Source organism: Peromyscus californicus, unplaced genomic scaffold (genome assembly GCF_007827085.1).
Source record: "Peromyscus californicus insignis strain IS unplaced genomic scaffold, ASM782708v3 Scaffold_6__1_contigs__length_162567912, whole genome shotgun sequence".
Taxonomy (NCBI): Eukaryota; Metazoa; Chordata; class Mammalia; order Rodentia; family Cricetidae; genus Peromyscus; species Peromyscus californicus.
The window spans coordinates 127421627-127440802 of NW_026294584.1; the positions used below are offsets into that span (position 1 = coordinate 127421627).

A 19176-nucleotide genomic window follows, 5' to 3' on the forward strand; every position below is an offset into this window, starting at 1 on the left:
CCAGTGCCACCTGAATGTAAAGCCAGCATGTTATCAATGACAACACAACCACAACCACAGGGGAACTCACATCCTGCTTGTAAGATGCTAAGAGCATTATCTGCTGTAATTGTTATCTAAAATGTTCTTGTAAATTCTCTGACAATTTCAAACATATAAAACTGTACTCTGACCGTATTCACCTCCCTTGCCCTCTATTACCCTCCCCCCATTCCCTCGGAACTCTTCTTCCCAACAAGCCCTGGTCCTATCTTCCTACTTTCATGTCTTCTGTTTTGTTTTGACCTACTGAATTTACTTGGGGTTGCATGCATGAGAATAGGTCTGGGTTTACTTACTAGAACAGAGAAGGCTTACCAATGGCTACCTCAGTAAAGAAAATGACTTCTTGCCAGGTGGTAGTGGTGCATGCCTTTAATACTAGCACTGGAGGCAGAGGCAGGCAGATCTCCAGGTTCCAGGACAGCCAGGACTACACAGAGAAACTCTACCTCCAAAATAAGAAAGAAAGAAAAGAAAAGGACTCCTCATTCCCTAAGAACCATCAACTGCCTTGGGGAGAGGTCGGACTAAAATGTGTATATTCTTACATATGGAGTACCAAAAGAAAGCTCCAAACTTGACCAACCCAAACAATTCATAAAACCAATACTATAAATGGAGACTGACCTCTATTAAAAAAAAATAATACTTTACCACTTAGGGCAGGAATAATGCTCTCTTTACAAAAACACAACAAAAAAATCTAACTAAACTTTTCTTCAAAACAGAAGATTAAAAATGTCTTCCCTAAAACACAGGGTCTTGTTATGTAACCCAAGCTAGCCTCAAACCCATGATCCTCTTACCTCAGCTTCCCAAATGGTAGAATGAAGGTGAGCTACCACACCTGGCTAAGAACATTTAAAACGAGCCAAGAAAAAGTGTGTTCTTTGAAAATGAATGCCAAAAGGTCAATGTAATGTAATGTAAATGTAAAATAAAAATAAAAATGTAAAAGATCCATATCATCCTTATCTGAAACCTCTTAAATTATTTCCCATATCTTCCTATTATTCAATTTAGAATATTAAATTTTTAAAAATCAAAATGGCATGTGAAATGGTAATGGCAGATGAGAAAGACAAGAAATAAAATCAACAAGCAATATAAATACCTCACATTTTCATCATAAGATTAAAGTTCTTCCCTCATCAATCTTAAACCAGAGTTCAAACAAGTAATGATATCGATTAACTTCTATTTCATCCCTATTCATTCTGCAGATGACGTACCATAGCACTGCACATGGTGAACTTCCAAGAAATGTGCACCTCAAGGATGACGGTAACAATGGTAATGCCAAGAAAGCAAGCACAGGAGAATGACAAGAGCCCATCGGGGAGCTTCAAATACAGACACACAAGCTGAAGAGACGGCTCAGTCATTAAGTGACTTTGGTGGAAGCAAGATGACCTGAGTTAGCCCCAGGACCCCCATAAAAAGTTGGGGCTGGCCAGGCAGAGACAGGCAGACCCCTGAAACTTATTAGCTAGTCCGCCTACCTAAATTTTCGAACTTCAAGTCAGTGAGAAACACTCCCCAAAAATGTGGGGAGTGGTCAAAGACAGACACCCAATACTGATCTCCAGCTTCCATACCCTCACACACATGCAAGTGTAACTATGTTAACAAGCACACATGTCACATCCACACATATCCCTCCCCCCTGCAAAAAAAAAAAAGTATTAATAGACAAGAGACTACAATAAGAAAGCAATTACTTCAACAGGAGAATCAGAGAACCACGTAGTTTCTTAATCTAGAAAAATACACCATCTTTCTGTGGCCTCACTAAGGAAACAGCTAACTAGAGTTACTGGAATGAGCATTAGGAAAATGAATAAATGTACAATTCTAATGGCAGTCTGATGATATTTTTAGAAGCAAAGTAAAGTATCTCCAAGAATGTTCCAACAAGCCAACAAGTTCTATATACGGACATGTGAACTAATAACATGATTAAAACAATGTCAGACATGTTTGGTAAAACATGCCTTTTTATACCCCTTTGGGTAACCAAACTCGTATTCACACATTCATGCATTTGACAGTGAAGGAGCAAAGCTATATATGAGAACTTTACAGAGAAGCAGTTGCATGTCTCACACAGCATACCATATTATACATGCTGAGTAAATCTGATTAATAGGTTAAAACATACAAACAGAACCAATTACAGGTATGTGTACACGAAAGTGTTAGTATACACAACTGCATAAACACATATATTCTCTCGTGCTGTCCACTAAAAAGCCTCAAAGCCTAACACCCCAGTAGCAATACAACACCAACTATGAGTAAAGAGCCAATTTAGCTACACTTTGACTCTTCATTGTTCAGAAGCGGAGACTTTCTGTCACATAGAGAAGACCCTATGACTCCATATTAGAGCCTCGCATGTGTGCAGTGGCTATCATCACGTCCCTTCTTCCACTCCAGGATGCAACCCTGCACTCCCTAACTGAACGGGGATGGGGAGGAGGTGCACACAAAGCGCAAAGGCGGTTAGGGGTTAGTCACAAAACTGAATCATACCGTGCAAAATTCATGCTTTTTACCAGTTCATCTAAAAGGCGATTATTTCTCAGGTCTGGTTCTGTTACTGTCTAGAAAAGAGAAACAACAGATGGAAAAGGTCAAAAACAGTAATTAATTTGTCACAATCTTGCTTTTGAAAATGTCTGACCTGTCTTCCTGGAGCTCTCTGTCCCACTAGTCTTCCAGGAAAGCCTCAAAATAAAGTGAATTCATCTCATACTAACGCAGAACTTTAGCCAGTGAATCAGGACCTGCTAACTGGAAGCCTGATAACAGCTCTCAAAAGCATGTTAAAACTATCTGCTATTTACTCTGCATCAATTAAGACAAAACTTAACATGAGCAAGGATTTTTCTTCAAAATACCAAAACTCTAGCTTTCCCCAAATTACTCAGAAAGAGAAGAGAGGAGTTTCTAAGTAATAACACTGCAAGAGGCATTAAGTGTTCAAAGAAGGTTAAAAATAAGAACTCAAAACTACAAAAACACCATCCAGCACTGCAGCATAGATGCTATCTGGTTCGCCTTGGTGCTCAGTCCAGCTGAACAAAGGCAGCACAGCAGTGGCCAAGACCTCCGAGGCTGGAGGCAACTGCACTGTTTATGGCACAGGGAAACAGTTTACAGACATCCTGACACCATGGTCATACCTCCAGCTCCTGGCAGTGTCCTGTTCAAGAGAGCGTGTCTCTTCTTTCTCTCCCCAAACACAGGTTTAATTTCCCATTCCATCTCCCTCTCTACCTGTCCTCACCTCAAGAAAAACACTTGCTGTTATTTGTTCTGACGGGCTGGTCTGGGAGGGTGGTAAGAGTCCAGGGAGGCTTGGGTGAGCCCAGTTGTCATGAAACTCTTGCCTCCTCTACAAACATGAACACCAGTCCTTCACAAACAAAGAGTCCCACCAGTAGTTTTCATCCAAAGTGAGAAATTATAAAAAGTTAGGAACCATAAAAACATAAATTATAGGAGTCAAGGAGTACTATATAGCCTTTTACTTCACAAAATACATTTAGGGTATAAAAAATTCTGATGAGAAGTAGAACAAAACCCAAGTCTCTTATGTATACTTCAGAAGTCTTTCCTGGAAACAGTCAAGTGGCTTAATTCAGGACTACATATGATCCCATGCATTTCTGTGGACACAGAAAGCAAAAAACTTGCCCCAATCAACAAAATTTTTAAAAAGAAAATAAAAACTTACCACACAACAAGTTGGACACTGTGTTTTATAGGACAAAAATTTTCTTATACAGAGAGAACAATCTGAAAAAGACACAAAATGTAACACAGGAAGTTACACTATTCGGTAATGTAGGAATCTGACTTTTAACAAAATTTTGGCCTAAGACTAGAGTACTTCTATCATTATATCATTATAGTTTTAAGTTTCTAGGGCCTTCTTGCTCCACAAGTATCTATACATGTAACTAAAAGCATTGTTAAGGAAAGGAAACGCATCTAGTGCAGTGCATTTCTAAGCTCTCACAACTCTGTAAGCACACACCACTCCCTCTTTGCTCCATGTATGAGCCACGGGAACACATAGAAGCCCTAGGCTTATTTTACACATGTGCCAGATACCCACATCCTAACCCTGTGATGCCCACCACCCTACACTTAACAGATGCCAAAACAACACACAGGGCTAAGGTTTTTTAGAGCCAACAAAGCACAGGACAACTATATTACAAGTCAAGCAGGAACTAAGTATCTACTAAATTCTTCATAGCTGAGGCAGCAGCGTCAAATGCACTCCCAAAGAAAACTATCTGGTGTAATAGATAATACCCCAGTAGTGACTCCTCTACCCCAAGCCTAAGTTCAGCTGAATTAAGTTGAGGAAGCAAAAACAGTATGATTTTGATGATGCAAGTATTCACAAATAAAGTATTGCCAGCTCCAACAACAGTACCCCAAGGGGGAAAAGGAAGGGACATATGGCCAAGGACAGGCAGAAAACAGGTAGAGCTCTTCTGGGCATTGCAAAGAAGCTGCAGTTGCCATTCATTTGTGAACAACCTGAAAAACCAAAAACTCTCCTCAGATCCATCAGAAAAACAAAGTCACAGGCTAAACTACTACCCCTCCCCAAAAAAACTAGACAGGCAGCTCTACAGGGAGGAGAGTCCCCAAGCAGAAAGCACCCAGGAGCCAGAAAAGAAACCTGTACTGAAGCCAGCACCAAAGAGAACATCTGAAGTATGACCAACAGTTGCTGGAAATTTCTGAAAGTTGGTACCAGGAGTGGGATTATTCTGACAGACCTGAGCATGCTATCTTTTGGAGGAATGTGGAAGACTTAGACTCTGGACTAGGAAAGCAGTTGAAGTGGGGCTTAACGGGCCATCCTAGTCGGAGCTTGGAAGATGGCAGAGATAAGAGCACGTGGACTAAGAAGGCCCAGCTCAAAAGGTTTCAGAGGGGAACAATATTAGCAACTGGGATAGAAAAGAGTCTTGTGATAATTTTGGCAAAGAATGTGGCTATTTTCCACACTTGACTTAAATTGAAAATAATGGATTAATTTCCTTGGTAGAAGAGATTTTAAGACAGTTGAATACTAACCCTGTCCAATGGTTCTTAGTAATCACTCTTATGCAGGTCTACAATGAAAAAGAGCAAGTGGGGGAAAAAAATGTAGTTTGGGAAGAAAAAGAAGAACAGAAAATTTAATGTCAGAGCCAAGGATTGTGCTGAAAGAGATGAGAAGATTAACGAAGACCTGCTATACAACAGAATAAAGGGGGGGGGGTGCCCTCAGGGTGAGACCCCATCCAGCTAGGAAATGCCTGAGGAATTTTCTGCTGCTGAAAACAAAGGAAAACTTCTCCAAATGTAACTCAAGGAGGGGGCGAGGCTCTACCCCAACTGGGCAGTAAAACTTGGCAATGTTATCAACATGATTCTTGCTTTCAAGTCATGAGGATACACAAGAAAAGTGGTTGTGGAATCTTCCTCCACGGCTAAATAAAGCCACTGAGGTCAGGCTTTCGGCAGGGGAGTCCCAGCATGGAGGTCCTGAAAGGCTATTGCATGAAGCTGTGACAGTGAAGCCTGGATTGTGTTGGAGACCCCAAGATGTTAGAGGTACCAGAGCCTTGGGATATCTGCCAAGGAGAGTTGTACATAGGGAGTATGTGGAACCAGCCCAAGAGCAAAGAGTGTGCTGCAGTCAGCAAAGCAGGAGGGGAAGAACCATCTCAATCCTCTGACATCAGACAGAGCTAGGGGCTCCAGAGTTTGTCCTGCTGGGTTTCAGTCTTCTGTTGGTCCAGTATTTCCTCACTGTGCTCCTCTTCCTCCATGTTGGAATGGAAAGGTATATTCTATGCCACTATACATTAGAATTATGTAATTTGCTTTTTGATTTTGAGTTTACAAGAAGTTACAATTAAAATACTGCCTTGAGTTTCAAAAGAGACTTCCTACTTTTAAATTGTTTTGAGATTGAAAAACTATGGGGACTTTTGAAGCTTGACAAAATGCATTTTGCATTATTATATGGCCACAAACCTATGGAGGCCAGTTACTGGAATGTGGTGATTTGAATGAAAATGGCCCCACTGGCTCATATATTTGAATACTAGGTCTCTACTTGGTGGAACAGTTAGGGAAGGATTAGAAAGTGTGGCCTTGTTCAAGGAGGTGTGTCACTAGGGGTGGACTTTGAAGTGTCAAAAGACTCACAGAATTCCTGGTTAGCTCTCCCTGCCTTGTGGTTGTGGATTAAGATGTGACCTCTCAGCTACTGCCCCAGCACCATGCTGCCTGCCTATTGCCACACTTCCCACCACGACTGTCATGGACTCTAACCCTCTGAAACTGTAAACCCAAATAATCTCTTTCTTTTATAAGTTGCCTTGGTCATGGTGTTTTATTACAGAAACAGAAAAGTAATTAAGACACACAATAAGAAGTTTCCCAGGCAATATTTTAAGTCCCAAATTGCTAAACACGGCTGCTGCTGAGCTCAGGCACCTACAGGGAAGGTTACTGCTTTTAATTTAAACTCTACTCTCACTTATATTAATTCAGTGGATGTGGGTCATAAAACACACACACACACACATCACTTTAAATCATATTGATTTAACAAAAATTTAATAATTATTTTTAGCTGATAAGAAAACACCATCCAATCAACTAAGGACCAGCACTCCAGAATGTCCAGGAGCGCAGCTCTGCATAACTTTGTGACTCTCATCTGGAATAACAACACAGTGACTTTGGGTCTAGTTTAACTAAGCTGCTTCTTAACTCATTCAAACTTTAATAACTAAATGCAAACATAGTGTTTATTGCTTGTTTCCAAAAAAAAACAAGCAGAGTGAAACAGAATAAAGTCATTTACAGTGATGAATCCTGGAATGTTTAAGGAGCAGCAATCAATAAATAACTAGGATTCAGAGCCATCAATCCTATCAATCCAAGACAATACCACATGTTAGCTCTAGCTATGGATAGATCTATGGGTATTTCAAAGACCGCATTAACTGAAATGGGAAGAACTTTATCTGATGAAGAAACTTAACTGTACTTGTTATATGACATATCTGTCAGAACTCATTGAACATGCTCATTTTAATGTATGATTTTTATTGTTTGTAAAGATATTAAAATATGTTTAGAAACAGTTCCCAAAGTTGATCTTGGCTATTCATATGACTCTACCTGGAAGAAAACTATCATTTGTAAAGACCCATTGTGGTGGTTTCAAAGAAATTTCCTCCATTTTCTCAGGCATTTAAATACTTGGTTCTTAGTTGGTGACATTGTTTAGGAAGGCTTAGGAAATGTGGCCTTCCTGGAGGAAGTTAGTCACTGGGAGCAGGCTTTGAGAGTTTAAAGACACTGTCAATTTCAAGTTCCATCTCTCCACTTCATGTTATGGTATGAGATGTGAGCCCTTAGGCTCTAGTCTCCAGCTCCAGTGCCAAGCTTGCCTGCAGCCACAATTCCCTGCCCTGCTGTGATGGTAATGGACTCTTATCTCTCTGGCAGAAAATGCATCAAATAAACCCTTCCTTCCATAAGTTGTCATGGTGTTTTATCACAGCAATAGAAAAGTAATGATAGTTCAAAATGGGCCAAGTAGTGAGGGGGTTTGTTTTTGGTATGTCTATTATATGTGGAAGCACTTGCCTGGGTATGTACATATGGATGTCAATGTTGTGTGTCTTCCTCAATCACCCTCCATCTTTTTTGAGACAAGGTTTCTTTGAACCTGAAATTCACATTGTTACTGTTGGTTTTCCAGGGAGGCTGACTAAAGTGAGGCCCCAGGATTTCATCTGTCTCTGTCCACAAGCGCTAAGGCTATAGATGTACACCACAACCCTTGGCTTTTATGTGAGTAGTAGGGATCAGAACTCATATCCTCACTTTACCCACTAAACCATCTCCCACAGCCTCAAGTTCTGCATATAAATTCTCAGAACTATCTTCTGAAGTAAAAACTACTCAACAGACTTTGACATTTAGAGAAAAGTTGAGCAATAATTACAAATTCATCCACTTGGTAAGTGGCACTCAAGAGTCAAGTGGAGGTGTGTCTACAAAGCCGATATCTGCCAGCACCTTATTATGACATCATAGAACTTTTTGTCAAAGCTCTTCCCCATCTTTTTTAAAGCCACACTGAACTGATTTTTAACTTTCGAAGACAAATATCAACTTGAAAGCAGAGGAACAAAAAAGATTATAAATCTAAGTATTCAATAAACTAGATGGCCTAAATGACAGGTTAACGAAGCTCCACAATCTTAAGCTATTAAAATACTTAGGAGAGTGGCAGAGCACTTGCCTAAGTATGTTTGAGGATTAAATCCACATCACCTAACAAATAAGAGAAAAGAATAAGCTTATCCCTAAGCATTTAAAACATATTTCTAATAAAGAAGATAAGCAATGCTACTGCACTACTCTTTTAAGTCTCCCACAGCTGCTAAGTGAGAAGACGATCTGCAATACTCTTCAATGAGAGAATTCTGAGGGAACCTAGATGGTCCTTGAATTATGACAGCTGGACAATTTTCTAACCGTCCCAGAATACAAAAACGGTATTCACTCCATAGAAACCACATTTTACATTTCGAATTCCTCTGTCCTGCTCCCCACCACAACCTTCCACTAGCAATATGCAGTACAATACTTCTGAAATGCTGGGTAGAGGTAGTAGGCACAGCACCCCATCAGCCAGTAGGTCAGGAGGTCAGTTCATTCTACCTGTTCTGTGCTACAACAGGAAATAGCTTGGGTGCATTAACAAAATTTTCACTTAACAGTATATTCAACTCCTGACAAGTTTACAATAATCCCATGTTGAAAAGCATCTGCATTCCTATTGTTTTGAAGTTTAAGATTTATAATTCCAAACCAAGTGGTTGAACCATTTATCTGTCATCCTGCTAAAAACAACATCCCGAAGCTTAACATTATAAAGTACTCAGCAAATAACCATATAGTGATACCAAAATCCTTACTGCTGTAAATTCTACAAAAGGCATATAAAAATATCCAAAAGGGGAGGTGGTAGAAAAATATAAGAACTTTGCAAGAAACTGCCATATTCAAGACAAGGTGATGACATAGACCTTCTTAAAAGTACAAGATAGAGGAATGAAAAATAAAAAATGAACATGTGAATGAACCTTCAGTATTAATGAAAGCTATCTTGGGCTTTTACTAACACAAAACAAAATGTACTTACAGTTGTGAGAGCACTGGGGTATTATCACTGCAATGTTGAAATACTCAAAGCAAATTCCACAGCGAAGCAAATCATCTATTGTCTGAAATATAAAAACACATGTGTATCAGCAAGACATCAGCAGCAGGATCAATGCCTGGCACACAACTTTCCCTCTATTCCCCTAAAATTAATTCCACACTTACTCAAAATCTAACTACAGAGAAACAGCAAAGTATCATCACAAATAGAGGAAAAAAAAAAAACCCACAAATATTTAAATTTGCTGGGTGTGGTGGTGCACACCTTTAATCCCAGTACTCAGATCTCTCTGAGTTTGAGGCCAGTCTGGTCTACAAAACGAGTTCCCAGAAAGCCAAGGGCTGTTACACAGAGAAACCTTGCCATGAAAAAACAAAAATAATAAAATAAAATAAAAATAAATTCAAATTAAAATCAAATTTCAGGTTATGCCAGCTGCTGTGGACAGTCGACACTGCTGGTTCCTGTGCCACACTGTTAGCCCTGCCTTCCTGCTCTTCTTCTCCCATGTTTCTAGCTCTTCAGAACCCATCCTCTGGCATATGGTCACCACTTGGTAGAAGATAGCAACTATCACCACACAGCTTAAGAACCAAGTTGGAGACTAGGAAAGGCAAACATGACAAAGGTTCTAGTAGGCCATGATAACATGCACCTGCAATCCTAGCACTTCGGATTCTGAGACTGAAATACCCATCCTCCTCACGGTAGTCCAATACTTATGCATGATACACCACAGTGCAGCCAAACAAGGAAGCCTTCAAAACAGCTAGCTACAGTCAGTGTCAACTTGGACAACAAGCTAAACAGGACAGGATTTATTCTTACAACTTAAAATCTTTTAATTTGTTTAAGAAAGGTACTGAGGGCTGGAAAGATGGCCCAGAGGTTAAGAGCACTGGTTGCTCCTCCAGAGGACCTGAGTTCAGTTCAATTCTCAGTAACCACATTGTGGCTCACAACCATCTGTAATGAGATCTGGTGCCCTCTTCTGGCCTGCAGGCATACATGCAGGCAGAACAATGTATACATAATATTTAGATCTGGCTGCCATCCTGAGCTACACACACACACACACACACACACACACACACACACACACACACACACACACACATTGAATAAAAATGTAGACTATAGCCAGGGATAGCGGCACACATTTCCCAGCACTTGGGAGGCAGAAGCAGGAGGATCTCTGTGAGTTCCAGACCAGCCTGATCTTCATAGTTTTATGACAGCCAGAGCTACAGTGAGACCCTACAAAAAAAAAAAAAAAAAAAAAAAAAAAAAAGCAAAAGTAGATATTCCATATATGAAGAAAATTCTGAAAAGGTACAACAAAGTGATAAATCATAGTTACCAAGAGCAGGGAATTGAGCAACGAAGGACATGGCAGGAAGATGTTTCATTTTATGTATTTCTTAAATCATATGAATCTATTACTTAAAAACTGTAGAGAATGAGGAGATGGCTCAGCAGTTAAGAGCATCAGCTGGCCCTGGGTTGGATTCCTGGCACCCATAGACGGCTCACAACCATCTCTGACTCTGGTTCCAGGGGAGTCGATGCTCTCTTCTGACCTCTCCAAGCACCAGTCATGAATGTAGAAACACATACATACAAACAAGCAAAATACTCAATGCACAGAACAAATGTTTAAAATAAATAATTTAAATACCATTATATTATTATGTATTACATATATTATACATTATTATAAGTAAATGCCATTATGGTGACACACACATACTTTTAAACCTAGCACTTCAGAGGCAGGAGCAAGAGGTTCCAAAGCTAGACACCAGCTTGCGCTAAGGAGCAAGCTCCAAGCCTGCCTATACTACACAGGGAGCCTGTCTCAAAATCAAACACAAACAAAAAAGTTGTCATTAACAATCCATATGATGAAATATTACATAGCTATTAAAAACCTGTTTGTGCTGGGAGTTGGTGGCACACACCTTTAATTCCAGCACTTGGAGGCATAGTTCGAGGCCAGCCTGATCTATAGAGGGAGTTCCAGGACAGCCAGGGATACACAGAGAAACCCTGTCTCAAAAACAAAACAAAACAAAACAAAATCTGCTTGCAAAGAATAATCAATTGTTATAGGTAAATACATTGTTTTTATGAAAAGTAAGGGAAAAGCCTGAATTCAGGAGTGATTCTTAGAAGAAAAAAAAAAAACACAAAAACAAAAAATATCCGCCCAAGTAAATGTTAAGTGAAATAATTCAGTGTGCAATAATTTTTTAAAATGAAAGGCTGAGTGCTGGGCCTAGGTTCTGATCTCTGTTTTAAAAAGATGTGAGCCAGGGATGGCCAGTGACCCATGACTTTAAATCCAACGCTCAGGATGCTGGAGCAGATGGATCTTTGAGTTCGAGGCTAGCCTGGTTTACATACCGAACTCCAAGCCAGCCAAGGGCTAGAGTAAGTCCTAGTCTCATAAATTAACAAAATAAATAAAAGTTTAAAAAAAAGATGTGTCATTATTGAGTAAGGCAAGGCAACATCAGGGAGAAACCGGATGCGGTGTGCTAAGAACGAGAAGCACCCCTGAACCTCTGCCAGAAATGGAAAGTCATGGTAAGCAGATCCCCTGCTTTGGTACATGAGTATAAAAACGTCATCCGATGTAACGTCCACCCAAACCACGCGTGAAATCGCTGTGAACACAGGGAAGTTCTCGGAGGATGAACTGTCACCATCGTTGACACTGCGTTACAGTGACTATTTCCTGGTGACGAGGCGGTTGTGACTGAAACCCAAAACATCCGGTTCGTTAGGGCGGCCATCCTGGGCTCCCCGCGTACGGCCGCCATGCGCTCCCGAACTGTCTCGGGAGTTGGAAACTGAGGCCCGGCGTCGCGAGGCCGACCAGGGCAGGGCCGAGGCGGGGGCGCGCGGCCAGCGCCGCCCCGCTCGCACCCGCGCCATCCGCGCCCCGGCCTTCCCGAGACACTCACCTTCATCATCGCCAGCCCCGGAGGCCACCGCGGTTCGGCCAGGGCCTCCATGGTCGCACCTGACAAGACCGCCAGCTACCGGCCTGCCACGCAGCTCCTCTACTCGAAATTCCCCGCGCTACGGCCTACGTCGGCAACGCGCGCCGCGCTCGAGGCGAAGCGCACAGCATGCTGGGAGCTGTAGTTAGCCCGCGTCAGGCTTCAGTGTCTTCGGAAGCCCTCCGAGGAAAAGTGCGACTTCCAGGGTGCAGCCTGGAGTGGTGCAGTCCTTAGACCCCGGGGAACAAGAGGATGATTGGGGGCAACTTGAATCTGTCTTAGAAAATGAATAAACAAAAGATTCCCGGAGGTGATTTATTAGGAAAAAAGACAGTCAGGAATCAAATGAAGTCTAAGCCTTGATAGAGTTTTCAAGGTCTAGGCTCCTGTCTTCCCCTCAGGTCGTACTCTCTGGTTGCTATAGAGATCTGTCCTGCTCCTTGCAAACATCTACAGTTACACTTCTGTCTCAACCCTGCTTTCTGTGAGCTTTCTGTGGCATCCACCAGAGCCACATAGAGCCTACATGATCTAAATAGGAACTCTTGCCTTAAATATAGGGGGAGGCGTCAAATGCAGTCCTATCCCCACTAAGCACGTGCTCTACGCTTTACCACTTACCTACTCCCCCAGCCTGTACCTCTTAAATTTTAATTTAAAGTTACTTCTGTTCTTCAGAGATAACCATCGTTAATACTGGCATTTAGTTCCCAGATGTTTCCCATGCAGACTGACAGAGTTTCTCCTTGACCAAACTTCAGTCCGGTTCCTGAACCATCTCCTAGCCAATCTTCCTCATAAGGCCTGGTTTTAGCAGAGAGCATTACTAAATCAGTTTAACAGGAACCACAATCTTCATATCAAATAACTCCAACTGCTTGATAGGTTCCTCATCCTCATCCACCTCCCAGGTGATGTCTTATCACACTGACCTGTCTCCAGCAAGGATCCCTTTAGGCTGGTTTAGCCAGAATCCCATCATCTACATGTGGAATGCTAACCAACACACATCCAGCCTGGCCACTCAGCTCAGCATTCACCCCCTACCTTCTGTGGGCCTCCACTTTAGTAGGTCTCAGGGGCCACAAGTTAGTCCAGCTGCCACTGAAGACAGAGCTCTGTAGCTTGCCATGTCACTGACACCCATGTGGCCCATGCATTCACTCATGCTACATGTTTGTTGTGAAGGCTTACAATGGGCCAGGCATGTGAGCTCTCCTGGGAAGTAGGCAGAGGTGCGGTTGTCATCATAGACACTTTACTGGGGCCCAACAGGTTAGGGCCTCATTCTTTGAGTGTTCTTCATAAGGGACCTCTGTACTCTGAGCCAACTAATTTTTCCTAGCCCACACTCACGTATGAATTGGGCAATAATGCCATGAACAACATTTAGACAATAGACTTTAATATCTATCACATATTAGACCGCCTGTGTTCAAAGCACTGTTGTGTTTTCACAGCTATGCACTTATTCGGCTTATTAATTTATTATTCAGAAGAAAGAGAAATAGGTCATGGGTGCAGGGCATTTTGCAGATAAATAGAAGCAGGGTTTGAACTCAGGCTGTCTGACTTTTGAGAATATACTAACTACCACAGAATATTCTCCTAAGAATCCAGTCAAGGCAATTCTTCTCACTTACAGATATAGGAACAGAGTGTCAGAACAGCAAAATGATTCATCAAGGTCACATAATTTTGTCAGTGGCAATGCTCAGGCTTAATCCAGATTTTTAACTTCAACCCAAAGAGATCACCAGAGACACTTTATTGAGCAGACAAGGGCACACGGAGCAGCGCCAAATCTGAGAATCCCAGGACATGGGATTGAGCAAATCAGCAAAGGGAGGATAAGTGGAGGTTTAGGTGCCTGGTGGATTTGTACCAACCAATCAGAAGAGTATGCAAATGAACTCTAGGTTGAGTTGGGCACTGTTGGATACTTGTGGGTGCATCAGGAGAAGGTATCTGTGCAAAGATAGGCAATAACAATAAAACCAGTGTGCCGTAGTTATTCCTTTAGAGTCCCATCTGGATACTGGGTAATTAAGTTGACAAATGGCTGGGAAAGTAAAAAAGAAATATATGAGAAAAGAAGTAAGAATGGGGAAGGGAGGGAGGAAGTGGAGAAGAGGGGAGGGAGGAAAGGAAAGAGAGAGAAGAGGCAAGGGTAAGAAGATACTCCCTTCTCTGTGCAGAGCCTCAAGGCCACATGCCACTCATCTCTGAAACCTTGCCCCCAGCTACTTGGTGAGATGGGATGAACAGGCAGATCACCAGTGAGCTCACATTCCCAAGCTGTCTTTTCCTCCTGAGCTGAATGTTTCTCTCCTGTTCTCTTTAGGAGCAACCAGGGAGCTAAACACTACTCCAGGTCACCAGACCTGGGGAAGAAAGTACCAGGGGACAAGCAGATTCCAGAAGGCCACCATGGGCTCAGACCAATACACTGACACCTCCCCGCTTTCCTTCCCTTAAGACTCCAGAACCATTCTCCTGTAACAAGCTGCCATCTGTCTCTGAGAAATCTGTCCTTCTTTTAGATCAATAAAGAATTTGTGCTTCTTTATTCAGGAGCAAAAACAAAATGTTCTGTATTTTAAAAGCAGACTAGAGTCGGCAGGATCTCCCACAACACTTAGCACCAAGCAGAGAGCCAGGCAACGATAGCTCCATAAAAAAATTATTCCCTGTTTATCTGAAATTAATTTTTAACCTGGTCATCCTGTGCTTTTATTTGCCAAGTCTGGCAGCTCTAATCAGAGCAATGTCCTCCCAGCCAAGTGGGGGCCTGGCTTGGACTCACCCACTCACTCTTGATGTTTCATGGTCCTGAGCACCTGCCAAAAGCATCTTTGCATCTTGCATTCCTCTCTGCCCTCCATCCCCTCTCCTTCTATAACCTGCCTCACTCTCTTAGAGAGCTTGGGGTTTTGTCCCCGCTCCCTTCCTATCTTCCTTCCCTCTCCCTCTCTTCCCTTCTTATTTTTATTGTTCTTGTCTGTCTGTTTGCAGTACTAGGTATCAAATCCAGGGCCTTAACTGAACTAGGCAAGTACTCTACCACAGCGCTATAGCCTCAACTTCCCCCGAGACACACACACACACACACACACACACACACACACACACACACACACACCTCTAAGCTTTAGTTATTTTGTGTTTGAGTGTTTTGCCAACATGTCTGTCCATACCACATGTATCATGGGTGTTTGCAGAGGACAAAAAAAAAGGGAGGGCACTGAATCCCCTGGATCTAGAATTATAGATGGTTGTGAACTACCATATAGATGCTTGGATTCGAATCTAGGTCCTCTTTAAAGAGGAGTAAATGCTCTTAACCACTGAGTCATCTTTCCCAGCCTCAGCCTTTTGTTTTTTAAGACAAGGTCTAGCTATGAATCACAGGGTATCTGCTTTTACTTCCTGAGTGTTGATACTCGAAGCTGTAGGGTACTACAAGATCCAGCCCCTCCATTCATTCTACTAAATGTTTCCAGCCCCCTGACACCTTCCAGCCAGGGCCTGAACTACAGAAGTGGACAATTCAGATGTGGTCCCTAATCGTGAGGAGCGGACACCCCAGGGTTTGGGGGTGGGGCAAAGGACGGAGACAATATAGACAAGACAGTACAAAAGAAAGTGAGTGAATATGAATTTCCTAGCATGGAAAATGGGTGTCAATACATCAAAAGCTGATGGTTCAATGGAGAACACCATGAATTGGATGCCCTGGGAAGTCTCCTACAGGAGGTAACATGTGCATAATGACCCATTTTGGAAAAGATACAGGCAGCCATGTTAAAAGCTAGGATGAGGAGTTCCTGGCTTTGGCAAAGTGTCTGGATTTCAGTGCATATTAGCTTGAGCAACTAGTTGAACCTCTCTATGCCTCAGTTTTCTCATCTGTAAAATGAGCTGATCTCATTTTAAGATGTATGCTAATGCATTACAATGATATTTGGAATTCAAATGCAAATGTAACATAGAAAACACACATGACTTTAAAATCTTAGTGATATATATAACAAATTAACTATATTACTTCCTGCATTATTCTAAAATTTTGAAAATTTCTATCAAAATTAGTTGTTTAATGTCTGCCATCTTACAAGTGGCCACATGGGGGCAACATAGTACCATATAAGAGCAGTGCTCAAACAGGCTAAAACATGGTCAATCACCACCACATTAATCCATAATTCATTTGTATCTTGTCTTTTCATTTAATTGACTTTAACGAGCTCTGAGTATGTTTGGGGTCCTTTTCTGAACCATAGAAGAAAAGAATTCGGGCGTAGTGACAACCACCTTTAATCCCAGTTCTCAGAAGGCAGGCAGATCTCTGGGAGTTCAAGGCCAGGCACAGATACATAATGAGATCCTGTCAAGAAATCATGAAAAAAGAGAGAGGGGGGAGGGAGGGAAAAAAGAGGGAAGGAGAGATCCTCCTGCCTCACCTCTGCCTTTCTGAGAGCATGTGTGTAGTTTCTAGAAGACAGGAAGGGGTCTGTTACTAGCAGGCTCTGTCTGGATTGTGCAGGTACTGGTGTCTGGTTGGAATAGAGATGTGGCCAGGCATTTTGGAAAGAAACAAATTATTCTGAGAAGCAGAGACAACTGGTCACTTGTCCTGTGAGTAAACCTCCTGGTCAGGTTTACCGATTACCAAGCATGGTTTGAGGAAGACTATCCTACCTCTCTGAAACTGAGGCTAAAAATAGTTTGAATTTATAGCTTTTCTGTTAGACAAGAACAAGACAGTCCATGAGACTCATTTCGAACAGTGCCTGAGGAATCTGGAGAGATGGCTCAGTGATTAAGAGCACTGGCTGTGCTTGCAGAGGACCCAGGTTTAATCCACAGCACCCATGTGATGCCTCACAACTGTCAATAACTCCAGTCCCAGGGGATCTGATGCCCAAGACGTTAACAAAGTACACTCACATACACACGGGCAGTAAGATAAAGATAAATAGAAATTTTAAGTGCCTGGTGTGGAATAATCTTTTTGTACACTGTGAAGACATGTCATTCTGATTGGTTTAATAAAAAGCTGAATGGCCAATAGCTAGGCAGGATTTCCAGGCATAGAGGATGCTGAGAAGAAGAAGGGCAGAATGGAAGGGAGATGACAGGGGTTCAGGGTAAGCAGCATGGGCATTACGAAGTAAAGCCATGCAAAAGAACGTAGATTAAAGATACGGGTTAATTTAAGTTATAAGAGCTAGTTAGAGCTGTAGGCTGAGCTTTCATAATTAATAAGTCTCTGTGTGGTTATTTAGGAGCTGGGCTGGCAAGATAGAGGAAGACTCGATACAGCCTGGCTCAGTTCCCTTGGTGGAGTGCCTACCCAGAACGCACAAAGCCCAGATTTCAAACTCTAGTACCATAAAAACTAGGCATGGTGGCACAAGCCTGTAATCCCAGCCCTCAGGAAGCAGAGGCAGGAGGATGAAAAGTTCACACCAGTAGAGCGAGTCTAGATCCAATCTCAAACAGCAAACAAACCCACCATCTTGGAGCAGAGCCTGACCAGGTGTAGACTCCTCCTGAGAAACATTTACATTTCTAAATGTCCCCATTTGGAGCAAGGGGACAGAAGCAGCCCACGGAAGACCCCAGGTCTTTAAGAGTGGGACCCTAGAATTAAGCTTCCTTAAAGGCAAGACTATAATTGTAACTGTTCTTCACTGAGGGTTTTCTCTGTGCCACCACTATTCTAATGACAAGCCCATGAGGCAGGCACTGTTGCTGTCTCTACTTTAGAGATGAGGATCCCGGGAGGTTAAAGGTCCTCATCAGAGGGGGTCCCTGAAGAGAGGCTAGATTGGGGGGGGATTGGAGAAAAACAGTCTTCTGGAGAGGATGCCTCTATTGCACTCAGGAATGCACTGCTGCTGTAGTTGGCTGTAGAAGATCAAGACGGTCAACATTCCAGTATGGAGCGGGGGCGGGGCTTACTCCTGAGTGAGGCGCACTGGCCAGTTGATAGCTTTGGGAGGAGAGAGAGTTAGTCTTATTGACGAGTGTAGCCCCTGGTAGGTCAGTCAAGCTCCAGAGGATGGAGTACAAATTGGACTGGTGGGTTATTTGAAAGAGAGAGAGAGAAGGCAAGAAGTTTGAAGGGGGTTGCAAAGTGGGGAATGGATCCAGAAAGAGTCAGGCGGAGGATTGAGGGTGTGAATATGATTAAAGTACAACTGCATGCATGAAATTCTTAGAAATACAAATTCTAGCTGGACAGTGGTGGCATACGCCTTTAACTCCAGCACTCGGGAGGCAGAGGCAGGTGGATCTCTGTGAGTTTGAGCTAGCCTGGTCTACAGAGCGAGTTCCAAGATGGGCCCCAAAGCTACACAGAGAAACTCTATCTCAAAACCCCCTACCTCCCCCCCCCCCAAAAAAAAGACTAAAAATTCTGATTATTTTTTTTTAATAGACTTTTCTTGCGGCTTCCCAGGAAGGAGGGAAGCCAGGACTTCAACACAAGCAGCCAGGCCTCAGAGATCCACTAGGGCGATCAGCCCACTGCTGCACCAGCGTGGGCTGGGGTGGGCACCGCTATGATGAACATGTGCAGGAGAGATGGGAGAGAAAGAGAAGCGGGACAGTGTGTGCACTCTGAAGACAGGCAGAACTGGAGACTCAAAGGCGATAAGGGACAGCCTGATGTGAGAGGCCTGCCCTCCCACCTGAGGCCACGGTGACATCTGGACAGACCCATAATGCTGCTGAGGACAATGTCTGGGTCCATGACCTTTCTGCAGCAGCTGATTGTGTCAAGGTCCATGGCCCATGTCACCACCTCATATCATGTGACCTCCTTAGTTTGGGCTGCCATCTAAGGCC

At 42.7% G+C, this 19176-nt stretch overlaps 1 protein-coding gene across 4 annotated transcripts in view; it reads right to left on the reverse strand.

The window, feature by feature from the left end:
* The window catches only part of Rad18 (RAD18 E3 ubiquitin protein ligase), a 97806-nt gene extending 85390 nt beyond the window's left edge, over nt 1–12416 (reverse strand). For 2 of the 4 annotated variants that reach the window (XM_052719780.1, XM_052719779.1), the window contains exons 1-4: nt 12283–12416; nt 9293–9374; nt 3785–3846; nt 2578–2648 (exon numbers count right to left, since the gene is read on the reverse strand). In XM_052719780.1, coding sequence (XP_052575740.1) covers nt 2578–2648; nt 3785–3846; nt 9293–9374; nt 12283–12333 — 266 coding nt within the window. In that variant the 5' untranslated portion in view covers nt 12334–12416. Of the gene's footprint in view, nt 1–2577; nt 2649–3784; nt 3847–9292; nt 9375–12282 lie in introns of those variants that run through there. The other 2 variants (XM_052719783.1, XM_052719784.1) reach the window with 2 other exon arrangements.
* Between the last annotated feature and the right edge of the window lie 6760 nt (nt 12417–19176).